The sequence below is a fragment of the Engystomops pustulosus genome, chromosome 7, assembly GCF_040894005.1.
Source record: "Engystomops pustulosus chromosome 7, aEngPut4.maternal, whole genome shotgun sequence".
In the NCBI taxonomy this organism is placed as follows: Eukaryota; Metazoa; Chordata; class Amphibia; order Anura; family Leptodactylidae; genus Engystomops; species Engystomops pustulosus.
The window spans coordinates 41,053,124-41,075,780 of record NC_092417.1 but is presented as its reverse complement, the minus strand read 5'-3'; the positions used below and the strand labels follow the sequence as shown (position 1 = coordinate 41,075,780).

General features: G+C 41.8%; 1 protein-coding gene across 2 annotated transcripts in view; it reads left to right on the top strand.

Annotated features, from left to right (window-relative positions):
- The window catches only part of LOC140069646 (spectrin beta chain, erythrocytic-like), a 60,371-nt gene extending 39,165 nt beyond the window's left edge, over window positions 1–21,206 (top strand). For both annotated transcript variants that reach the window (XM_072115570.1, XM_072115571.1), the window contains 12 exons: window positions 552–756; window positions 1,229–1,603; window positions 2,139–2,383; window positions 3,244–3,382; window positions 5,687–5,771; window positions 5,892–6,088; window positions 11,206–11,303; window positions 11,569–11,638; window positions 12,994–13,259; window positions 13,419–13,592; window positions 15,007–15,049; window positions 16,592–21,206. In XM_072115570.1, the coding sequence (XP_071971671.1) occupies window positions 552–756; window positions 1,229–1,603; window positions 2,139–2,383; window positions 3,244–3,382; window positions 5,687–5,771; window positions 5,892–6,088; window positions 11,206–11,303; window positions 11,569–11,638; window positions 12,994–13,259; window positions 13,419–13,592; window positions 15,007–15,049; window positions 16,592–16,753 (2,059 nt within the window). In that variant the 3' untranslated portion in view covers window positions 16,754–21,206. The remainder of the gene's footprint in view (window positions 1–551; window positions 757–1,228; window positions 1,604–2,138; window positions 2,384–3,243; window positions 3,383–5,686; window positions 5,772–5,891; window positions 6,089–11,205; window positions 11,304–11,568; window positions 11,639–12,993; window positions 13,260–13,418; window positions 13,593–15,006; window positions 15,050–16,591) is intronic.
- Window positions 21,207–22,657: the final 1,451 nt, after the last annotated feature.

Genomic DNA, 22,657 nt, shown 5'->3' with positions numbered 1-22,657 from the left:
ACACAAACTGTTTAAATAAGGAAGAAAGGCAGAGGAAAAAGAAGGACACAGGAACAGATTATTTTACTACAGTATAATGCAAAGTTTACTATTATCATCTGTACTATTCATTTATGCAATTTGTTTAAAAGTAGTTAAAGGGGTTGTCCTGTCAAGACAAGTGGAAAACTTGCTGATCGGTGGGGGGGGGGGGGGGGTCACATTTGTGAAACCAGAAATGAATGAAGCAGCAGGTTGGATATGCAAGTTGCTGCTCCATTGTATATGGTTCTGAAGCAGCTGAGTTCTGCTCTTGCCCATCTACGTCAGCCCCACAGAGATGAATAGAGCAGCAGAATAGAGCAAGTGCCTTGCTTATTTTGGGGTTCACAAGGTCCCTGTTCACTCAGACCCCAATTATCTCCTGTACTGTGAATATGGAATAACTTGTTATGATTGGAAAACTCCTTCAAGCTCTAAGGATCTTTCCATAGGGGCAAGCTGAGATGTTATCTTAAAGGTTGTAACCGAGTGATATCATCAATACTTACAATATTTATTTCCCCTGATAGCGATCAGATAATACGACACCAGGACAACTTGGAAAAACAGTACACGGCACTTAGGGACCGGGCAGATGAGCGGAGGCAGAAACTGGACAACCATTATCACATGTTCCAGCTAAAGCGTGAGGTCGAAGATTTGGAACAGTGGATCGCCGAGAGAGACATCAAAGCCTCATCCCAGGAGATGGGTCAGGATTTAGATCATGTTACTGTAAGTATTCCTCACTTTTTTTTTAATGGTGGTGTTAGTGATGCAAATGGTTCAAAAAGTCACAATTTCAGGAAGTAATTGGAGACTTTGCCAATTTAGGCCGCCTTGCAGGCATGTGGAGACATATAACCATTGATGCTCCAGTAGGAAAAATATGCAAATACATTTTCCAGGATGGGAGAAGTAAAACCACACCTTTTTTGCAAGGCGACTTTTTGTGCCTTGTACTCCAAAAACCTGGCAAGGAATGATAAATCAGCCTCAATGTGTTCAGGCTATTTTTTATGTGATCGAAATAAGGGAAGATATTCTGCTGGGATTTCTTTCTATTTTCCCTTGTCGTATTTGCTAATTATTTAACTCACAAACTAGCCATAAACATGGCAAACCTAATGACACCACCATGCAGCTATGATGTTACCTGTAGAGGATTGCAATAGTTGCTTCTTTTTTATCACATTTATTTCTCTAGATCCTTCGAGACAAATTCCGCGACTTTGCCAAAGAAACCGGAGCGATTGGTCAGGAACGTATAGACAATGTGAATATCCTTATTGAAGAACTGATCGACGCTGGTCATTCTGACGCTGCAACGATCGCCGAATGGAAAGACAATCTGAATGAGAGCTGGGCAGATCTACTGGAGCTGATCGACACCCGTGTTCAGCTCTTGTCTGCATCTTACGACCTACACAAATACTTCTATGATGGATCGGAGATAATGAGCATGATTGAGGAGAAGCACAAGGAGCTACCGGAGGAGCTGGGAGCAGATGTACACACGGCGGAGACACTGCACAGAGTACATGCAGACTTTGAAAGGAGTATTCATTTTATTGGCTCACAGGTACATATATCACTTACAGGTCTTCCTCAGCAGTCTTTAAAATATAGAAGAATAAACATATTTTTGTAAATAGTAATAGTTTTAACTACAGATTACTTTTTTGATTGCCAAGGATACCTTACATATGTTTTTGGTTTCCATTATAACCTCATCTTGAATGTATAACGGAAGGATAACAATAGAAAGCATCATTTAAAGTCAATGGATTTTTTAATGGATCCATTATTTTCTATATTTCCTCTAATTTTTTTTTATCAAAAAAGGGAATTCAACACTTGGATTCATTTGTGCCAGATTTTGTTGCTTAAAATTCTGTATTTCAATCCATTTTTGGTGCACATGGATGTTTGCAAGTTCCATTTAAATGAATGGATAGTCAACAAAAAGTCAAAAATAACATTTGCTGTGTGTCACTCTATCCTAAGACCAGGGGTCATCCATATATTAGGGAAGTCATTAGGACAGGGATGAGGCTGTGAATATGTGATTATCTATATTAATATCTATTTTATATGGTTGCTTTTAATCATTACAGGTCCAAGGCTTTCAGGAGACAGCAACACGTCTATACGCTGCCTATGCAGGCGATCAAGCCATGGAGATACAGAAAAAGGAGAGGGAGGTGACAGAGGCCTGGAAAGCCCTCCTGGATGCCTGTGACGGGCGCCGTACAGAACTGAGCAGCGCAGCCGAGAAGTTCCATTTCTTCAGTATGGTTCGCAATTTGATGCTCTGGATGGAAAGTATTATTAGACAGATTGAAACCCAGGAGAAACCAAGGTATTTGGCAATGCAATATTTGTAGTTATAATAATAACCCTCGTTTTATTTATGAAAATAGAAAATGTTATAAACTATTGGAAAAGGATAATGCCATTCATGTAAAGAAGCCAATTCTGCTCCCCATTTAACATCAATGGTGACCCATGAACCTCCCAGTAGATATAAAAAAATATAAAGATCGGTCAAGTTGAAGTTTAACTACTTGACTCTTTTGTTCTTGAGAGAAGACTCCAGCGGTAACTATTTTCATCTATTACATATATACTTTTGGTCAAGAGAATGAGTCAAGAGGCATAAATGTATGACCAAGAGTGGTCCAACTGTGAGAACCCCCTCCAATCATCTGGAGAACCAGGGATTGCAATTCCTCTGATCCAGGATCAGAAGTCCAATAGTAGTCAATGGTTTTGTGTTTCATTCTTTAGTATGGGACTCCCGTTGAAGCCTACAGGTTGGCCAAAACCTGAAAGACACTCAGGCATAGATTGTGCCCGATTGACTTGGTGAATCACAGAGGTTCTCGGGAGTGGGACTTCCTTTAACATACATCATAGATGTTTAAACTTGATGCAACCTTCATTAAACCAAAGTGGTTAAAAATGCCATTAGTTTCTAATGAACTCATGAAGTACATTCTCAAAAATAGAAATATATTCATCCATATAAAAATGGCTTCTTGAAAAATTTTTTGGTTTCTGGCTGCATACATTTGTATTCGACCCATAATGTTTTGTGAGGGAGACACATATCACTACAGGCTTCAGTAAGTATGAATGATACCATGGTCATGCGTGTAACTAACAGGTGCATTTAACTCTTGCCAAAAAATGTGTTTATGTGCTATTTTTAATTCACAGAGATGTGTCGTCTGTTGAGTTCCTAATAAAACACCACCAGGAACTCAGGTCTGAAATTGAAGCCAGAAACACGACTTATGGCAGCTGTGTTGAGCTAGGTGAAACTCTTCTGGCTCGTAATCACCCAGCTTCAGAAGAGGTAAAATGCTCAAATATTGTTTTTTATATTTTAAGTGATTTAGTTGGGTGTCCTAGCAGCCACTGTGCACAAAATTGTGTACAGACATGACCCTTGTCCACCCCATCAGGTATATGGCATATGGTGTTGTGGTCAATATGTTGTATTCATCCATTTACATAATGGAGGTTATTTATCACACGCCGGGATTCCTGTGTCAGTGTATGATGGCCCTGCCATTCCTTCGGTGCAGACGGATACATTAAGATGTGTGAAAAGTCACTGGCTGCTGTTTTGGGGCAAGGACAGGAATGCTCCCCCATGTGCAGTGCCCCCTTCACACCCCTCCATGCCCCCTTGGTGTGGAGATAAGGGAAAGGGGAAAATAATTGCAAGTACAGTTTTTTTTAGGACTATAAGGCGCACCGGATTATAAGGTGCACCATCAATAAATGCCTGCTAAAACGTCTAGGTTCATATATAAGGCGCACCGGATTATAAGACGCACCTGATTATAAGGATGAATGACCAGCAGGTGGCAGACCTGTGCACAGTGCAAGGCAGCTGTTGTCTGTAAGTAGGTTCATATATAAGGCGCACTGGACTAAAAGGCCATTTTAGAGAAAATCAAAGGATTTTTTGTGCGCCTTATAGTCCGAAATACTAGTGACATGCTAGCATTTGCAATTATTGCAGAAAGTCCTGAATAATACCCATAATGGGGCATATTTTTCAGGGCCTCTGCTCCACGTCAGTGGGGTAGAGGCCCTAAAATAATTGCAAATTCTAGCTTATTGCTAACGCTTGTGATTATTTTGCCCTCTCCGCCACTTTGACGGCAGTAGGGCGTGAAGAGGCGTGAGCAGAGTGCACTGCCGGACGGGAGTGGGCCGGTGCAGGGCATCACTGTCCGCTGCCAGTGACTTTTTACGCCTGCCTTAATACATCAAGATACATCCTGCTTTTTGGTTGACAACTTCAGTGTGTGATACATACCCTACTGCTTTTTGACACATATATAAACACTGGAACAGTCAAGTAGATGTTACTGCCAATGATGAACGGACTCACACTACAATGTTTGGGTTTGTACTAAACATCGTGGGTTCAGGTCTGCAGAACACAAACTGAAACTTCAGTTAGAAGTGCAGGTTCGGTTCACCCTCCCTTCCCACCGATCACAGGTTTGCTTCTGATGAGCCGACCCAAACCGCAATGTTTGGGGTAGTACTGAACATAGTGTGTTAGGGTCTGAAGAACACGAACCCAGACTTCAGTTAGAAGTCCAGATTCAATTCAAACAACCACCAGCCAGTGACAAGAAATTGCTGGTGTTATCCTTTACAAGCCACGGGCAAAGCCACCTCGGGGAAAGCAGCCTTTTTGCTGAGGAATATTTCATGAGGATCATCGAGCTAGTACCAATGGCGGGTCTTAACAGTGGGTGAGTGGACCCATTTATAGGCTTTACACACGCGATTGGAGCTTGTGTTCAGATCTGAAACTGTGTTCACAAACTCACCGGTCCAGAATACCGATAGTTCCGCTCCTTACTAGTTATTTCCTCTTAATATGGGGAAATATGCAAGCAAGGGGCTTTAGCAACCCTATAAATAATACGTTTATGTAAAATGGGATCCTAAGAAGATTAATGACATTTCATCACATATTATGGTGACACCTGATGTCCAAAGTCTATGTCAATCTTCCCATTGTGACACAATATGTAGAAAATATACAATAGATGTGGGTCCAACCTCTGGGATGTGCAATAACTCTTATCTTGTCCCGTAACTCCTATAGAATGAAGAGGTGGTGTAGGTGGCTACAACTACTTTTCGATTTCCCATAAAAATGAATAGAGATGCTCATGCATGGACACCTTCCCATATTACGAGAAATATTTTGCAGGTCTTGTTCACCTATCACACGTATATAGCATGTCAGCCGCCATTACATATATAAAATACTGAAAAATAAACTATATGAGTGCAGAACGTGTGTATTATATGATAATATAGAGTCAAAACTACCCTTTTATCTGAATATCTGATCTGATTACCGCAGCAAGTGATTGGGGACTATCTTAGGCTATGCCGAACATGGCCACCATCTCGAAAGCCACCATATTGGAACGACGGCAAGTTTTTGTCCAGTGGGAAGGTGATCATATAGCATAGCAGAGAAGGCAAGAATTGTCTTGAAGAGTTATTATAAAATGTTATGATTAAATAATACTTAATAATGATCCATTTATAGCTATGTACTGTGAGTATATACATATGCTCCTCCATGACAATGTCCTATCATCCTCCTCATCCACAGATAAAGGAGAAGCTTGGAGAGCTGGCTGAAAGAAGGGCAGAGATGATGGAGAAATGGGACAAGCGATGGGAATGGCTTAATGTTTGTGAGTAAACACACATCCTAGTGGTCAGATTGGGCAAATGAATGCAAAAAGGACTCTACATCTATGAATAATCAGCATGTTAGGGAATAAATACCAATATTATCACTTATTTTTATCTAGTGTTGGAAGTTTGCCAGTTTGCAAGAGATGCCTCCATGGCAGAAGCTTGGTTAATAGCAAAGGAGCCCTACTTGTTGACCACACATGTTGGCAACAGTGTCGACGATGTGGAGAAGCTATTAAAAAAACATGAAGCTTTTGAGAAGTCCACAGCGACGTGGGAAGAAAGATTTTCAGCACTTGAAAGGTTGACTACGGTACGTCTGTAACATGATACGTTGAATGTGCACCAGCTGCTTGTCGCAACAGCTTTCTGGATCCCTTTGAATGTATGGAAAGTGGTTACTAAGGACAGCAGAGCAGATCAAGCTCAGCACAGATGGTCCATTACTGGGGTCTCCAGCTGTCCACCTCCCAAGAAAGCTGCAGGGAATATAGATACATAAATATATATATACACCAAGCAATCTGAGTGTGATCACAAGATCGGGTAACAGTTGACATTTATTGTTCCTTGTACTAAACCATTGTGATGTACTAAATTAGTTCTCACCACAACACACAGTCCGGTCTTGGACTTTCTAAAGGTTAAAGAGGACCTGCCACTTTAACATGTCAGGTTTAATTGTCAGGTAAATACTTGTGTCTTCCAATGAAAAGCTCATTTCGGTGATGGCATAGAACTATCCATTGTGCCCTTCAGGGGCGTTGCTAGGGTAGCAAAAGATCTGGGGCACGGGCCCCAATGCATATGTACAAATTTTCTGAAGTTTCCACTGCCGTACATAACCTCCTTACATGTTCTTGCACCAACAATAACTGTACCTATATAGTTACAGGAAACACAGGCAAAATTCCTACCTATTCCATTCACTGAATGCAGGTGACATGTCCATGTACCTGTTCTCTTTCTTCTCCATCATATCCCGGCATATCTATATCTCCACTTTCTGCAACATGCCCTCCCTGTGTGGTTTGCCACAAACACATTTATGTTATTCAGTTTCCTCTTGTCCCTATGTGCCGGTCCCCCACAGTGTCATCCTGCTGCTGCCCCTAAAACTCTGCCCCAGTATTTTTAAGTACCAGTTGTGGGAGATTTGGCCCAGTAGAGACCGTGGTAGTGGTGATTCGTGATGCAGTTCAAGACAGTGACACCAAGATTCAGTCCAAAACAGGTCTCCCTTGCATTTATTACGGCAGCAGGAACAAAATAACATGCCTTATACAGGCATCAAAACAAACAAAATCCTACCCGTCTGGTTGCTAACTACACAGAGTTCCTCTAACTCACTACTAAAACATAAAAGATGTCGCTGCTCCAGGCACAGAAGTCAGGGCTGTGTGCTCTCCAGCCTCCTTTCAGAGAGACAACGCTCTCACCTCTGCTCAGCAGCTTTATGCAGCCTGATTAGGCTGCTCCCACCACCTGTGTCCAAGGTGCTGGACAACACAACCTCAGCCCTAAGGCTACATTCACACGGATGTATGAAAACGGCCGTATCCGTACCGTACCGATTTTTTACGGATTACATACGGCCACATTAATTTCAATGGACAATACGTCTGACCATTTATATTGCCGTTGTTAACTCCGTTCCGTACCGTACCGTATACTGGCTGTATAAAAATATAGAGCATGTCCTATTTTCTCCCGTATTTCAGTTCCGTATGCCCTAGAAGTCTATGGGGACGTATAAAATACGGGTTACATACGTGCTGCATACGGATGAAAAACGTCACGTATATACGGCCCGTAAATACGGGACTGGAGAAATTATACGTCCGTGTGAATGTAGCCTAAGGCTACATTCACACTAACGTATGGGGGACGTATATACGGCCGACGTATATACGGCCGATATACGTCACCCATACACTTCTATGGGCGCACGGCACCCTACGGGAGCGGTACGGTGCAGCACACGTGCGGCACCGTACCGTTCCGTACCCGGGAAAAAGATAGGACCTGTCCTATCTTTTCCCGTAATACGGCGCCGTGCGCCATAGGTTGCTATGGAGAGGGGCGGGGGTGAGCTGCGCTCACCTCCTCCTCCTCTCCCCGTACACTGCCGTTGCCCGGTACGGTACGGGCGGGCAACGGCAGTGTGAATATAGCCTAAGGGTGCGTTCACACGTTCCAGTTAAAACTGCATCGCAATTAGTTTTGGGTTGGTTTTAGGTGGTATTACTTATTTTAACAAGTGAAAGACATCAAATCAACAGGTGAATGACATTTGTGGAACAGTTTTCTCCTTCAAAATCAAATTCACCCGTTCAGTTCATGTCTTTCACATGTGAAATTGACAAAACTGCACCTAAAACCACCTCAAAGCTGATTGCGGTGCAGTTTTAACTGCAACGTGTGAACGCACCCTGAGGCCTTGCATAGTAGGAAAACCCAGGGGAAACATACCGCCCATCCACAGTTAAACCCTTCAGTGTCACACACAGTATAGAAATAATGCTTCCTAGTGTAACACGCTGTAAAATTACCCTCATTCCAGGCCCTACACCATAAAAAGCCCTCTTTACGATTCCTGAGCTGTATAATACCCCTTCCCTCAGTGTGGCCCCCACAACTTATAATTTGGGACATTGTGATTTTGGCTCCCAAACTTAGTAATGACCCACGAGCATTAAACTCCACATTCACGTTTAGACACTGTACATGAACCGTCTAATATCCTAGTATATGGTCCCATACATTAAATTATCCCTCTCTGTTGTGTCACTTGTACTTAATAATGACACCCATTGTGCCACCCACCCAATAAATGTTACATAAATGTGGCCTGACTATGTGCTATAATGCCACCCACTTAATCTCTGTATACCCTACTAATACCCTCTTGCTGTGTCTCCTAACGCTAAAGAATGCCCAAAGACCCTATACTTTACGCCCCATAATTTTGGCCCCCTGCTCAATTGGATTCTGCTTCCTAATAATTCCTCTTCCCCGATTGTGGCTCCTGTCTTAACAATGCCCACTGAAAGGAATCCCTACCTAAAAGTGCCTTCCCTCTAAATAAGACCACATTCCTTAGTGATGCCCCCAAACTCCCCAGTGATGCCCAGATTATTGCCCAAAATCAACATAAAATGTCCACAGTAATTCCCCGCAGGCCACAGTATTACCCACGCTCTACATTAATGCCCCCCCCAGTCCAATAATGTCCCCTCTATAAAGAAATGCCCCCCTAATAAAGTAATGTCACCAGTCCACAGTAATTCCCCCTTTATAATGAAATGCTTCCAGTCCACAGTAATACACTCTTTGTATAGAAATGTCCCTTTATAAAGTAATGTTCCTAGTCCAAAGTAATTCCCCCAGTCCATAATAATGCCCGCTTATAAAATAATGTCCCCAGTCTACAGTAATGCTCCCATATGAAGTAATACCCTCAGTCCACATAATGCCCCCTGTTCACAGTAATACCCTTTATAAAGAAATACCCACACTGTTTGCTAATTAAAAAAAAAAAATCACTAATACTCACCTCTGTCTTCCCTTCGTATCCTTTCAGTCTTCGGTGCAGGACGATCGGCGGTGACGTCATCACATTGCGTAGGAGCAGGAGACGCAATGTAGTCATATTATCGTGTCTCCTGCTCAGTGTAGTGCTGCGGGGAGCTGACGTCTCCGAGCACCATTACACTACCCATCTCTATCTGTGTCCTGATGACACAGATAGGGATGAGAGTGAAAAAATCTCCCAGGACAGCGGGACCAGTGACCTGCTGATCTGGGGAGATCCGGGGCTCCGATCAAAAGATCTGGGGCACATGCCCCGATTGTTTTGACCTAGCGACGCCCCTGGTGCCCTTACTGTTAGGGGTTGCCACTTTTAGCAAATAATTAATATGGTTTCTGTAAGGAAAAGTTATAATTTTTCAAATAAACTTTCTATGTCAATTCCTCACAGTTTTTTTTTAGCTCTCTGCTTGCTGTCATTCTATAGAATGCTTATATGTTTAATACCAGTAGATTACTAAATTTGTCCATGGTCATGTGATTGACACTCAGGGGCAAGAGTCATTAGTATCACATGGCTCTGATTACTCTCTGTGATATAAAGAGCCGAGCACCTATGTGACATTTTGTCCACTGGAAGTAAACAATGAAGCTCCCTATAGAATGACAGCAAGCAGAGATCTATAAAACCTATCAGGAATTGGTACACAAAGTATATTTGAATATTGTATAACTTTTTATTACTCAAGCAACATCAATTATTTTCTGAAAGTGGACAACAACTTTAATATTTATGAATAAATTGGCAACATCTTGTAGATGCTCTCTTTAAAGGGAACTTGTCATGAGTTTTCGGGCCTCGAAACTGCCAGTATGCCTTCGTGCAGCGTCCCAAATGCTTAAGTTTACCCGTTTTAGTGTTTGTGTTCCAAAGATTCCAAGGGGAAAAAGGCAGCTGGGTTAAGTGACGCAAGCCCTCTACCGCGTTTCGATGCATGTGCACTACGCATAGTGAAGCCAAGTTCTGTTACTACCTAGAATTTTGGGAACAATGCCCCTTACACTGGTTAGGTATAATAGGTTGGGGACACTAAACCCCAGTGGCATGAAAGCATACTGGCAGATTAGGGCCCAAAAACGCATGACAGGTTCCATTTAAGTGTTGTGCCCCCACCCCTCCTTGTAATAACCACACTTTTATCTGTTATTAGAGGGAACCTGTCATCAGCTATTGGCCTGATACACCACTACCAGTATAATGTCAAGCAGCGTAACACTTCTAGTTTTTGTTTCTTTCAGGTTTCAGTGTCGTGGTATCATCCATAAAATCAACTTTTGAAGTGACATGTAAATTGGTTGTATAAAGCCAAGGAGAGTTTAAAACTGAAGTCAAGGTGAAGAGCTCTGAACACTTCTTCCTCGATCATAAAAATCACAGACATCTGATTAGTGATGTCTCTTGGTGCAGGACCATCAATTACAGTGAAGGGACTTTCTGAGGAAGAGAGAGCTTGACTTCAGTGTTAGAATCTCCGCCTCCTTGACTTTATACTACTAATTTACATCTCACTTTAAAGTTAATTTTCTGGATGAAGCCACCACACTGGGTAATGAAAGAAACACGATATGGAAGGTGTTCAGCTGCTTGGCAACATATTGGTAGTGGCTTATTAGGTTCCCTTTAAATTTAGGAGAGATGGCACACTACAAAGATTTTGAAAGATGCCCCTCTTTCTAAAACATTTAAATCAAGTTAAAATACTAATGTAAATAAATAAAACAACATGTAACCTCTTGTGATGTATTTTAATAATATGTTCAGGAACTATAATGCAGGTCACTATAATGGGGATATAGGACTCTGAATAATAAATGTGTCATGTTATGTTTCCTTTTCAGCTGGAATTGCTGGAAATACGTAAATACCAGGAGGCCAAGATGCAACAAATGGCTTTGGCAGCTGAAGCTGAAACAAGAGAAGTCCAGGCAGAAATTCAGTAAGATCCAAGAACTGCAATGATCATATGATAGTGAGAACAGTTACAGAAAAGGCAGCTTGTTGCCTAAAATCAGCATAGGCGATCAGAAGTAGGGGCTTTCGGGAGCAAATTACTTCAATTTTACCCCCCAAAAAAGTTGAATACACTATTGTAATTGGCCACCTTCTTTCAGATGTACAGTACACCTATCTGTCATATTAACTGTCATGGGAACCTGTCATTAGGACTGACCTCTTTAAGTTGCATGGGTTTCTATTTCCAGTGTTCAACCTACAGAAGAAAGAGAATATTTAGAGCCAGAACCTAGTCCAAGAACTGAAGAACCAGAAGAGGTAAGCAACTAAAGCTTAAAGAGAACCTGTCACCAAGTTTTACCCCACTAAACTGCTAGTCCCGTCACATAGGGTATGAAATGTCCTTTCTGGAATGTCTTCTTTTATGTGAAATCTCCCCCAAAAATCTCCCGCAAGTTTAGTCAAATATGACTCTTTTTACCTTATTTTCACATGAGATTAGTTAAGTTTAGTGTCTGTAGGGGGAGGCACACTTCACAAGCCGTTCTCTTTGGTTTTGTACTACCTAGAAACATGTATGAAAGATAATAATCGCATCTTTAAGATGACATCAGGATTAGAGTTTTTTGAGCTTCAGAACCAGAGATACGGGCAGCTAGGAACATAGAAATGGAAGCTGTAGATAAAGATCAATTCCCGTCTAATGTTTAGCTGCCTGTATGACCAGTTCTGTAGCTTACAGTCCCCTCTGAAAGAGGAGATTCCTATCTTTATCATTAGCACCACGTTTCTAGTAGTGATGTGGGGACTAGAACTGCCAATTCAAAAGCTCAGGTGACATCTCAATGCCCTGCCATTTCCCAAGGACCATCGCTCGTCAATAACGTCACAGGGAGAGACAATCCTAGGGAAAAACTGTATGCATTTAAATGCCGCTGGTGTCATTTAATGGGTTAACATCCGCAGTCGCACTGTTCATGGGTGTCAGCAGGGTGTTTGGATTGGGAACCGGAAACTGAACTTTTGTTCCAGGTTTGGCCAAAGCCGACCCGGTCCTCTCATCCCTAGACTTAAAGGGGTATTCTCGTCTGCGCATTCACATTCAGTTTGATAAATCTGCCATATATAAACATTTCTTCAATTAGATGTTATTAAAAAAAATGTTCCTGTGTGAAGATAATTTCTCATAAATGTAGTGATTTTGTCCCTTAGAAACGAGATAGCTTCCTCGGATACGGCCACGTCTGCTGGAGGGATTGCACAAAGAAACAAAAGGTTTTTGTATATGAAATGTCCTGGAGTTACTGTATGACCCACAGCCGTCCTCTGGTAATGATTTCTGAATCCTGGTGGTCCGGCAGGACTCAATAGCGCATGTCTGGCCACTGCTACCAGAGTGTGACGTGGTCGTAACCGAGGAAGCTATCTCGTTTCTAAGGGACAACATGGCTACATTTATGAGAAATTATCTTCACACAGGAACATTTTTTTTAATAACATTCAATTGAAGAAATGTTTATAAATGGAAGATTAGTTAAACTGATTGTGAATCCCCAGACGAGAATACCCCTTTAAGCCAAACCAGACAGAGACATTTTTAGTAGTTGACGAATATTTATATATTATATATTTATATATGTGTTATATATTTGGTTTATTTTCTGACATTATAGGCAGAAGAATTAGTAGAGTGGGAATCAGCAAGCAAACAGGATATTGTAGAAGAGACACAGGTAGAAGCATGGAAGACCACAAAAGATGAAAAAGTGACAGAAGAGACAGAAGCGGCAGAATACAGTGTATTACACCCAACCGTAATTGTAACAGAAGAGGCTTCTACCCTTCCAGCAAGTTCTCCCAGTTCTACCAGTGCTCAGATGCAAGGAAACTTACTGAGGAAACACGACCTGGAAGGACCTCTCAAGAAAGCACAAAACAGGTACCAGACGGATTTACTCAATGCACCAGAATTGGTCTACATGCCTTGCACTTGGCATTATTATTATTATTATTTGTGTGCTTTAGATACATTTTGCATCTGTAACGTAAAAGAATTGTAAATGGTCACTACTATTTCCAAAAACATTTTTTTCCCCAGGTCCTGGAACAATGTCTTCTGTCTTCTAAGGGATCACGAATTAAATTTCTACAAAGACGTCAAAAGTTTTTCCTTGAATGAAACTTTACAAGGGGAAGGGCCTCTGTTTCTGGGTAGTGCCTCTTGTGAAGCAGTGGCGGACTATAAGAAGAAAAAGCATGTGTTCAGACTAAGGTAACTCAATACACCGGTGTATATGACATTATAGTCACATAGTAGGCATGGAACCTGTGTGGATGATCCAACTGCACAGGGGCCCAGAAGGTAGAGGGGCCCGACTCTCATTATAGCAAGTATTCTGCTTCTCTAACAATGCTGACATTGTCCAATGGTTCTTCTATAGGTTACACATTTAGATGATCTGCTTACTCATCATGAGGCCTATGAATGTCCAAGCACCTGTGATTGGTTGATAGCCGCAGCTACGGTATTTATGTATGTGGAGGAGGAGTACCTCCTCACTCTTCCTGCAGTCTCAGGCAATCTTGAATGTGTCACAAGACTGCCAAGGACAATAGGATAGGATACCTTGGGTCCTGTCTGGTCGACTCTGTGTTGGGACAATGGCCTGGGTGCCCACAGAGAGGTCTCAGAGTCTCGCCTCTGGCACTCATGCATAGGTTCCCCACTGCTATCCAAGACCATAGCCGTAACTTACCCGGTCCAGCACTGGAGGAGATGCTTGTCCTCTTCTGTGTTGAGACAGAGGGGCAGATTTACTTACCCGGTCCATTCGCGATCCAGCGGCGCGTTCTCTGCGGTGGATTCGGGTCTTCCGCCGATTCACAACGGCAGTTCCTTTGACGTCCACCAGTGCGTCGGTTTCTCCGGATCCGTCGGGTTTTCGTTCGGCCACGTCCCCCGATTTCCGCCGCGTGCACGCCGGCGCCGATGCGCCAAAATCCGATCGCGTGCGGCAAAAACCCGGGGCAATTCAGGGAAAATCGGCGCAAATCGGAAATATTCAGGTAACACGTCGGTCAATGTTCTGTGCTGGGTACAGATGACAAATGAACACAGAGTTACAGACAGATAGAAAGACAAACAAACACAAGAAAGTCAGGATAACCTTGTCAAAACCAAGATGGCAGTGAGGTACAGAATCGTGAGGCACAGAGCAGTCAAAAAATGTAGCAAGGATTGGAATACACAGCAATATAGCAATAGCAGGAGTAGTACAACAAATGCAAGGATAGTAGAACTGGGTGAAGGGAGGAGCAGGTATATGAATTTTAATATACCGCCCAAGCAGCTGATTAGTTTGACTGTCCAATACACATCACCCGAAACACACATTTCCAGCTCAGAAACAGCTTTCCACAGAACACGAACCCAACTCAGCCAAAGGGACCAACTCTGCAGAGCAAACTGTCCATCACAGCCCTGGGTGCAGTTCACAAGCCCTCAGCAAAAACCCATTCACAGAGTAACGACAAAAAAACTCAAAATATTTGTATTTATACTTAGCTTGCAGAACATCAGAAAAGGTACAATTGTGGGTTTTATATATTTCATTTATCAATGTGCATTCAAATTGGATATTTTACACTTAATATGTGAAATTAGAAAAGGTGCTTTTATTTTCCAGGTTGAGTGACGGCAATGAGTGGCTCTTCCAAGGAAAAGATGAGGTATGTAAAATACATTAAAACAAATTGACTACATAGCATTAAGGTTCACTTTTTAAAAAGAATTCCAGGTGAATTTACTAAATTACACTTTGAGCTTGAGTCTAGGAAATACACACTGCCTTAAAGGGGTTTTCCTGAGGCTGAAAAACATGGCTTCTTTCTTATAAAAGCAGCTCCACACCTAAACATGGGAAGTGGGTGGTATTGCAACTAGGCAGCACATTGGCTTAGTGGTTAGCATTACAGCTTGGCAGTGCTGGGGACATGGGTTCAAGTCCCATCCAGGTCAACATCTGCAAAGAGTTTGTATGTTCTCTCCATGTTTGCGTGGGTTTCCTCTGGGTCCTCCAGTTTCCTCCCACAGTCCAAAACATACTGATAGGTTGATTAGATTTTGAGCCCCATGGGGACAGGGACTGATTTGGCAAACTCTGTGCAGCATTGCGGAATATATGTGCGATGTATAAATCAAGGAATTATTGTTATTAAGTTCCATTCATTTCTATACAGCTGAGCTGCAATACCATCACAAACCATGGTCAGATGTGGCGCTGTTTATGGACGAAAGTAGCTGTAATATACAACCTCCGGACAACCCCTTTAAACAGGGGCATCTGTACAATATAGCAAATTAATTAATTGCTGCTGTTTCATAACGAGATCTTTTAAGATACTATTACTTGTTGAGATTCAGTTAAATCAGGAGGGAGTGCTCCTGCACACTGTATCAGCTCGTGAAGCTGCTCACAGGGGCTCTGCTAACGCCCCCCAGAGCCCTTCTGCCTCATTAGCATAATTTTAAAAGTTGCTTTTAGAAGGAAGGAGGCCATGGATAACAAATATAAGATTATGACAGTCACAGTGTCTGGATCTATGAGTGAGACATGCATTCCTAATCAATATCTACAATTGTTACATGTTGTTGTCTTCAATTAAATGGGAATACCAGGAGGTGTCTGTTACTCTCATTGTTATCATCTGTTCTTATCATTACGATAGATGATCAATTTAAGATCAGCCATGCCCCCCTGAGCCCCACCCAAGTTGGGGGTTGAGATCACGCTTCTGGGTGACATGACCCATTTGACGCTCAATCTCAGTGAAAGGTGATGATGCAATACCAAGCATAGAAAATAGTAGGGGAACAATATGCCCATAAGAGGGCAGCAATATATTAAGTATAATAAAAGATATATCTATTTTCTCTTGCTCTGCTATGGTGGCATCTTTCTGTAGGTAGTATTGTATTGCACTGTGCATGGTACGAAGTGAAGAGACTGCAGTACTGAGGTGTCTTCAATCTGGAGAATAGGGCGGATGCCAGGTTTGGAACCCCCCCCCCTGTTCTGATATCGGCAACTCAGGCGCAGTGTGAGTGTCGACTGGAGACTGTCCTGGGTACATTTCCTGTTGTGTCAGAGATGAACTTCCTGTCAAAAGGCATAAAAAACTCAACGATTTTACTTATATTAAATGTGAAATATATTTATTGGCATGTTTATCCCTTCTATATCTTTACAATTCAATTTTTTTATACTTAAGGCTGATCGTCAAACCTGGATTGACATTCTCCGAACATCAATTGCGGAAACATCCGATCAAAAACCCAAGTCTAAAAGTCTTCCTCTCCCATCCACATCTGCCTCAGAAGTCAAGCCCGAGAAAAAGGAAAAAAGATTCAGTCTTTTCCCATCCAAAAAATAGTATTTAAGGAACCCAAACCAAAAACTGTCTAATTTCTTACTGCCTGAGCACTACAGGTTCTGGGAAAGGGTCTGCCCTGACCCCCTGCAATCACACCACAGCTTAAAGTGGATCAATCATCCAACACAGAACCAACCAAACCATTAACAAGTCAACTGCAATGTAACACGAGGGATTGGTTCAGTCCAGATCTTGGCCAGTATCCACTTTTAATGATAAAGAGGACAGAACTTCTCCAGTATCCATATAGGCATTACACAAATGGGCCTTCTCTTTTTACTTTACAAGAATATATATATATATTTTCATATTGTCTGCAGTTTTAAATGGCTTATTGTACTTTGCATGTCTCAGAGAAGCTTTACTCAAATGTTATCTTCTTGGTCGTGACTTTTTGCCTCCAAAAATATTGGGCCAGCGGGTGGAGCCCTTGTGGGTGGCAGTTATGTGTTGTAGTAAAATGCTGCAAAGAACAAAGTTGTACTGTGTCCTGTATCAAACTACGTGCAACTCCTTGCTGCTGAGTTTACTTTAAAGGTGCTCATACACCTTTAATGGAAGTCTACCACCAGGAGGAAGGATTGTGCACCAAGCACACTGACATACTGGTGTGTGCCTCCTCTGACAGGACCTGCTCTTCTTTTAGCTACTTATGCCCTTGTTTTTACAAAAAAAAAGATTAAAAATAATATGCAAATGTGCCTCAGGGGCTCCGGGCTCCATGGCTGTTCATTAATAGCCCCTCAGGCTTATTTGCATGATTGTTAAAACTTTTTTTAAACAAGGGAATAGAAGCTTAAAGCAGTGTGGATCCTGTCATAGGAGGCACACACACACCAGTATGTCAGTGTGCTTGGTTTACAATCTTTGATCCTGGTGATAGATTTCCTAGTCATAGCCTGAACTCAATATGGCAGATTCTTCCCCTGAAATCTCAATTAAGACTACTAAGCATATAGGAAAGTGGGTAAGTCATACCTTAAGCAATTGGTTCATCAATCTTCCCTTGGTGGGCATCTTCAAAAGCTGGACATAGCTACAGTTACTGTAGGATGAGCCCTTACATTCATTATCAAGCTCTTCCAGAAGGTGTGTAATACTGGATGAGATCTAACCATATAATCCATCAGAGAAGATTGTCCTCAATAAGCTCAGTAGATCATTGCAATCAGGTCAGCAGTAGTCATATTCCTATTGCACGTACAAGCCACCATTCATGACCACACAACTTATGTAATTGGTGGACGTTTAGTGGTCACTCCATCAACAAGTCATTGCAAGCCTAACTTCACTCAAACCCATAAAATAAAGGTGTAATTGTGGTCAACCATACGGATTATTCAGATGGAGACATATTAAATAGACCATAATTTGGTTGGGAATCTCATCTTAGTGTTAGATTTGACGTCCCAAACTAGGTATTGGGATACATGATATTGCTAGTTTGTATCTGGGACAGAATACAGTCCATATAATACAGACACTTTTGTCACGTCCGTCAAAGTTAAATCATTGAATAAAACATGGTGCTGGGCCTGGAGGGAGGAGCAGGACTCATCTTCATTGTATTCCTAGAACCTGGAGTCCTGCTCCTCCCTTCAGGCCCTGCTCAAGGTATAATTCATTGAATTGGCTGTGACTGGAGGGTTCCTTTAATATCCTGCACCCCAATTATAGCACCACAGTTATAAGCATTCAGGAAGCTGAGGGATCTGGCGGGGGTTTGCACACTTGTATAGATTGTATAACTCACAAGCTAATACTTTCATGGAATTATTTTATCATTTATAGTTTCATGGCCTTTCCACACAAATGGCATAGTCCCATCTCTAGAGCCTGGCCATGGACTACTGCATCCAGCCGGAGATTGACTGAACGCAATGTACTTAACAAACAATCATACAAGTGAATGGAAAGAGCCATCACTTTCTTAGGCCCCTTCCACACTTGCGTTGCAGATCACGTCAGAGTCTGATCAGGGTGCGATCAGGGTTTGGTCAGTGAAAAACTGACATTTTTCATCAGAGTTCAATCAGTTTTCAGTCAGAGTTTGTTCAGTGTCTCAGTTTTTCATAAGCATTTTCAATGGGTTTTTCACGCGTAGATAACGTGAAAATGACTCAGGACTGAGCTCTATCTTTTCTATGGCAATTGATGCGTGAAAAACGCATAGCACTTGCCTGTGTCTCAGAGTGCAATACGATTTTGATGCGTCTCCATAGACTTGTATGGTGCGTTTTTCACATGAGTGACTTGCAAAAGTAGAGCATGTCGAGATTTAAACGCGCGTTAAAAAAAAAAACCACATCCTTGTGCGTGAAAAAGAAAGCAAGTCTGAAAAAAACTATTGATTACAATGGGTCAGAATGCAATGCAAGTTCTGCGCGTCAAAGTGTGAAAGGGGCCTTAGAGCTGGATTGACACGTGGCATAATGCAGCATTTGATTGGTGTTTTCTAACAGCCTTTTAGGCATAAAATGTATGGAAAATTCAAATTTGAATGATTTGATGGTGTTCTTGGGGTACAGTATGTTTTTTATTTTATTATTTTTTTTGCTCAGAAAACGGAAAGGCACAGCATCTAAAAAAAAATTGTGCATGTGAAAGCATACACAAATCCCATTCACAGAAAAACTACGGTGTCAAAGGATTTAGAATTTCGAGTTTAGAACCTGTAGCCTGTCAATTACCCGGCCCCCCTGTTTCAACCAAACATTTTAGGGGGAATTGATTAAAACCTTGTGTGATGTTTTTTCGTCTGCCAATCGCACAAATTTTTATTTTGCACCAGTTCCAATAGATTTACAGAGCGCCGGTGCCACAAAACCCTCAGTTTTCTCACCCTCGTGCCTTTTTTGGTCTCTCAATTTGGGTGCAGCCTTTGTTTCCGACATGTTTTTTTGCAGTGCTAGTTTCCCCACAACTATTTTTAGTGAAATTTTTCATGTTAATTTAATTAATCAACGTAAAGCAAAGTCTTTCAACTTCTAAAGCTGAATGTGGTTTGTCATTTCTAAGACCCATTATTTCTTCTTGCGCCAAAATGTAGTACCCCAGTGCAAAACACTAGTCAGGCCCCAGAAAACTGACTTAGTGCCACAAATTGATAAAACTAATAAATTCCTCCCCCTTGTATTGCATTCTGCCACAAAAGGGAAGTGATATTGTATAGCGGGAAGAGTTTTTAGGTTTTAAGTGAAGTTAGGCTTTATACATATATGGCTCCTCCTGATGACCCTGCATTACTTGAAAATCTTGTCATGACCAGACTGTACAACATCATCTGACATTTATTTCTGCGGCTTGCCCTTTAAATAGATGCTCTATTATTTGTAATTGTTTAAGGTTTACTTTCCGATGATTTTCACTAGTTACAGCTACTGAACATTTAGGAACATATACTGAGCAACACAGGTATTAAAATGTTGTTACTATTTGATTTCATGCATTGTGAACCAAACATACCTTGAGAATGCTGTAGCTACACTGATGCAGGCACATATCTTGTTTAATCCCTGACCTGGTTTCGCTGAAAAAACAATTATAAAATTATGATATTGAGGCTCTGTTGATCCTGCGGCTGTCCCGGCTCTTCTCCTCTTACCCGAAGTATGCACTGCTTTAGATAACACTGTATTCACTGTGTTGTCCCCGACAGGCAGAAGTAATCAATCACTGCACCATCTCCCAGCTGCTGTCTATGAGGCATCCAGCTCACATTGATTATTCCTGTCTGGACAGTTCAGGCAGCTCCGTGTAATGTGCATGGCAGGCAGTCTTCATCCAGCTTTCCCAAGGCCCTGAATTTTATAATTGTTTTTTGAGAAAAACCATTTGGATCAGGGAACAAGATATGTTTTTCTACAACAATATTCTCAAAGTATGTTTTTTACGAAACTTTTTTATTCCCCATAATACAACAAATTTTATTCTTCTTTCTACTGTGTTGTGTAGCTTCTCTATTATTCCTCCTGAAAAGGTATGGACAAAGTGACAACTGGGTGTTACCATTCCTTCTTCAATGGAGTTGTTGCATTATGGAGAATACATGGAACAGGACCTGTTTAGTTCAGTGTAGAAAGTGACATTTGTAGCATTTTTTATTTAGGGAGGAACCCATACCTACTTGATTTGATTTAATTCTCTCATCCGAGTCCTTCACACACTATGCTGGAGATAATCTATACATAATCTATACTGGAGATTATCTATACATTTTTACTCTTACTATTTTACAATGTGCCTGAATTGTTGGGTTCCAGTATATGACTTGCAGCTTCAGTATACATTTGCAGCATTGTTACCTTGTTTCTACGGCTGATCTCAAAGTGGTGCTAATGATGGGCTTTACATGTTCAGATGGGTAAAAAAAAATAATAGGTTTTTCCACAATTTTTTAGTTTGTTTATTAAAAATTGCAAATCACAAATAAAGTTTTGAAGGATAAAGAATATTAATTGTGTGTGATTTTTCTTCTGTGACATTCTCCTTGCTACCAGGGGCGAATAAGACCACCATGGGCCCTGAGCTGTATGAATATTACAGCCCCTACAGTTCTGGAATCACTTCCTACATATGATACTAGAATCAAGCTTCTTGGGGAATGGAGGATGTGTCCCTTCTGCTGCTTTCAATCTGTGGTTTCAGGACTGAGAGCAGGAACAGATGTACGAGGATTTCATGGGTGAAGGTCCTTCTCAGTATAAAATTTGGTGGAGAATTTGGTTTTGGTAGCCATGGGCCCATAGAAAGCTCAGGCCTTGGACTACTGCCCAAACCACCCAAGCAAGAGTGATTTTTTTTACCATTCTGAGGAGCCCTTTGTTTAGCATCTGACATATGTCATACATCAGTTATAACTGTATCCAGATGATTTTGAGAAATTCGAAATGTTCTACCTTTTGTTTTATGGTAATGGACAAATATTTAAATAACATTACATACAGCTATGAGTTAATGTTAACAGATGCTATTTTTACATGAAAATCATCTTTACTGCACACAGCTCACACTCACTACACATTTACCGCACACAATGCATACACTATGTAAGTCGAAACTGTATATTTTATAATTGTAGTTCCAGGCAAAAAAAATTTTGGCCCCAGTGACAATTGGAGTTTAAACATTTTTTGCTGTAATTGGACCAAGGATTATCAATAAAGCTTCATTACAGACACTTAACAGCTGATTATTGCAGTCTGGGACTATAGTAAAGCATCAAGAGAGCTTCACCAGAGGTCAGAGGGGTCTGTCTGTAACTATGGGTTGTCTGTAAGTCGGGTGTCCTTAAGTAGGGGACCGCCTGTACAGTAAGACTAGTACATATGCTGAATGCTAAGATTACCCATTGTGTAGTCATAAACTATCTCCTCAGAGCCGCTGGGGTAATGGCCCTAACACATGTTTTGGGTGCACACCAGCCTTCGCCCAGGGGTAACATCATCCAGGTACTGGATTACAATTACCGTATTTTCCGGACTATAAGGCGCACTTAAAAGCCTTGGATTTCCTTGGAAATCCAAAGTGCGCCTTATAGTCCGGTGCGCCCTATATGAGGGCAGCGGACTCTACTTCCATAGGTCCCCGCTACCGGAGACAGCAGATCTCCAGCGGGAACTGCAGACCACGCGGCACGAACAACTTCTGCCGCGTGGTCTGCAGTTCCCGCTGGAGATCTGCTGTCTCCGGTAGCGGGGACCTATGTAAGTATTCTATTCTCCACCTCCCCCTCACCTTCCTTGCTCACCTTCCCCGCGTTCCGCGTCTCTTCTCGGCGTCGCGTCCCGTCGGGTCTCTGCTCCGCCCCCGGACCTCCACCACGCCCCCGACCCTGCGCCTTATAGTCCGATACGCCTTATATATGGAATTATTACATATATAAGGCGCATCGGACTGTTGCGC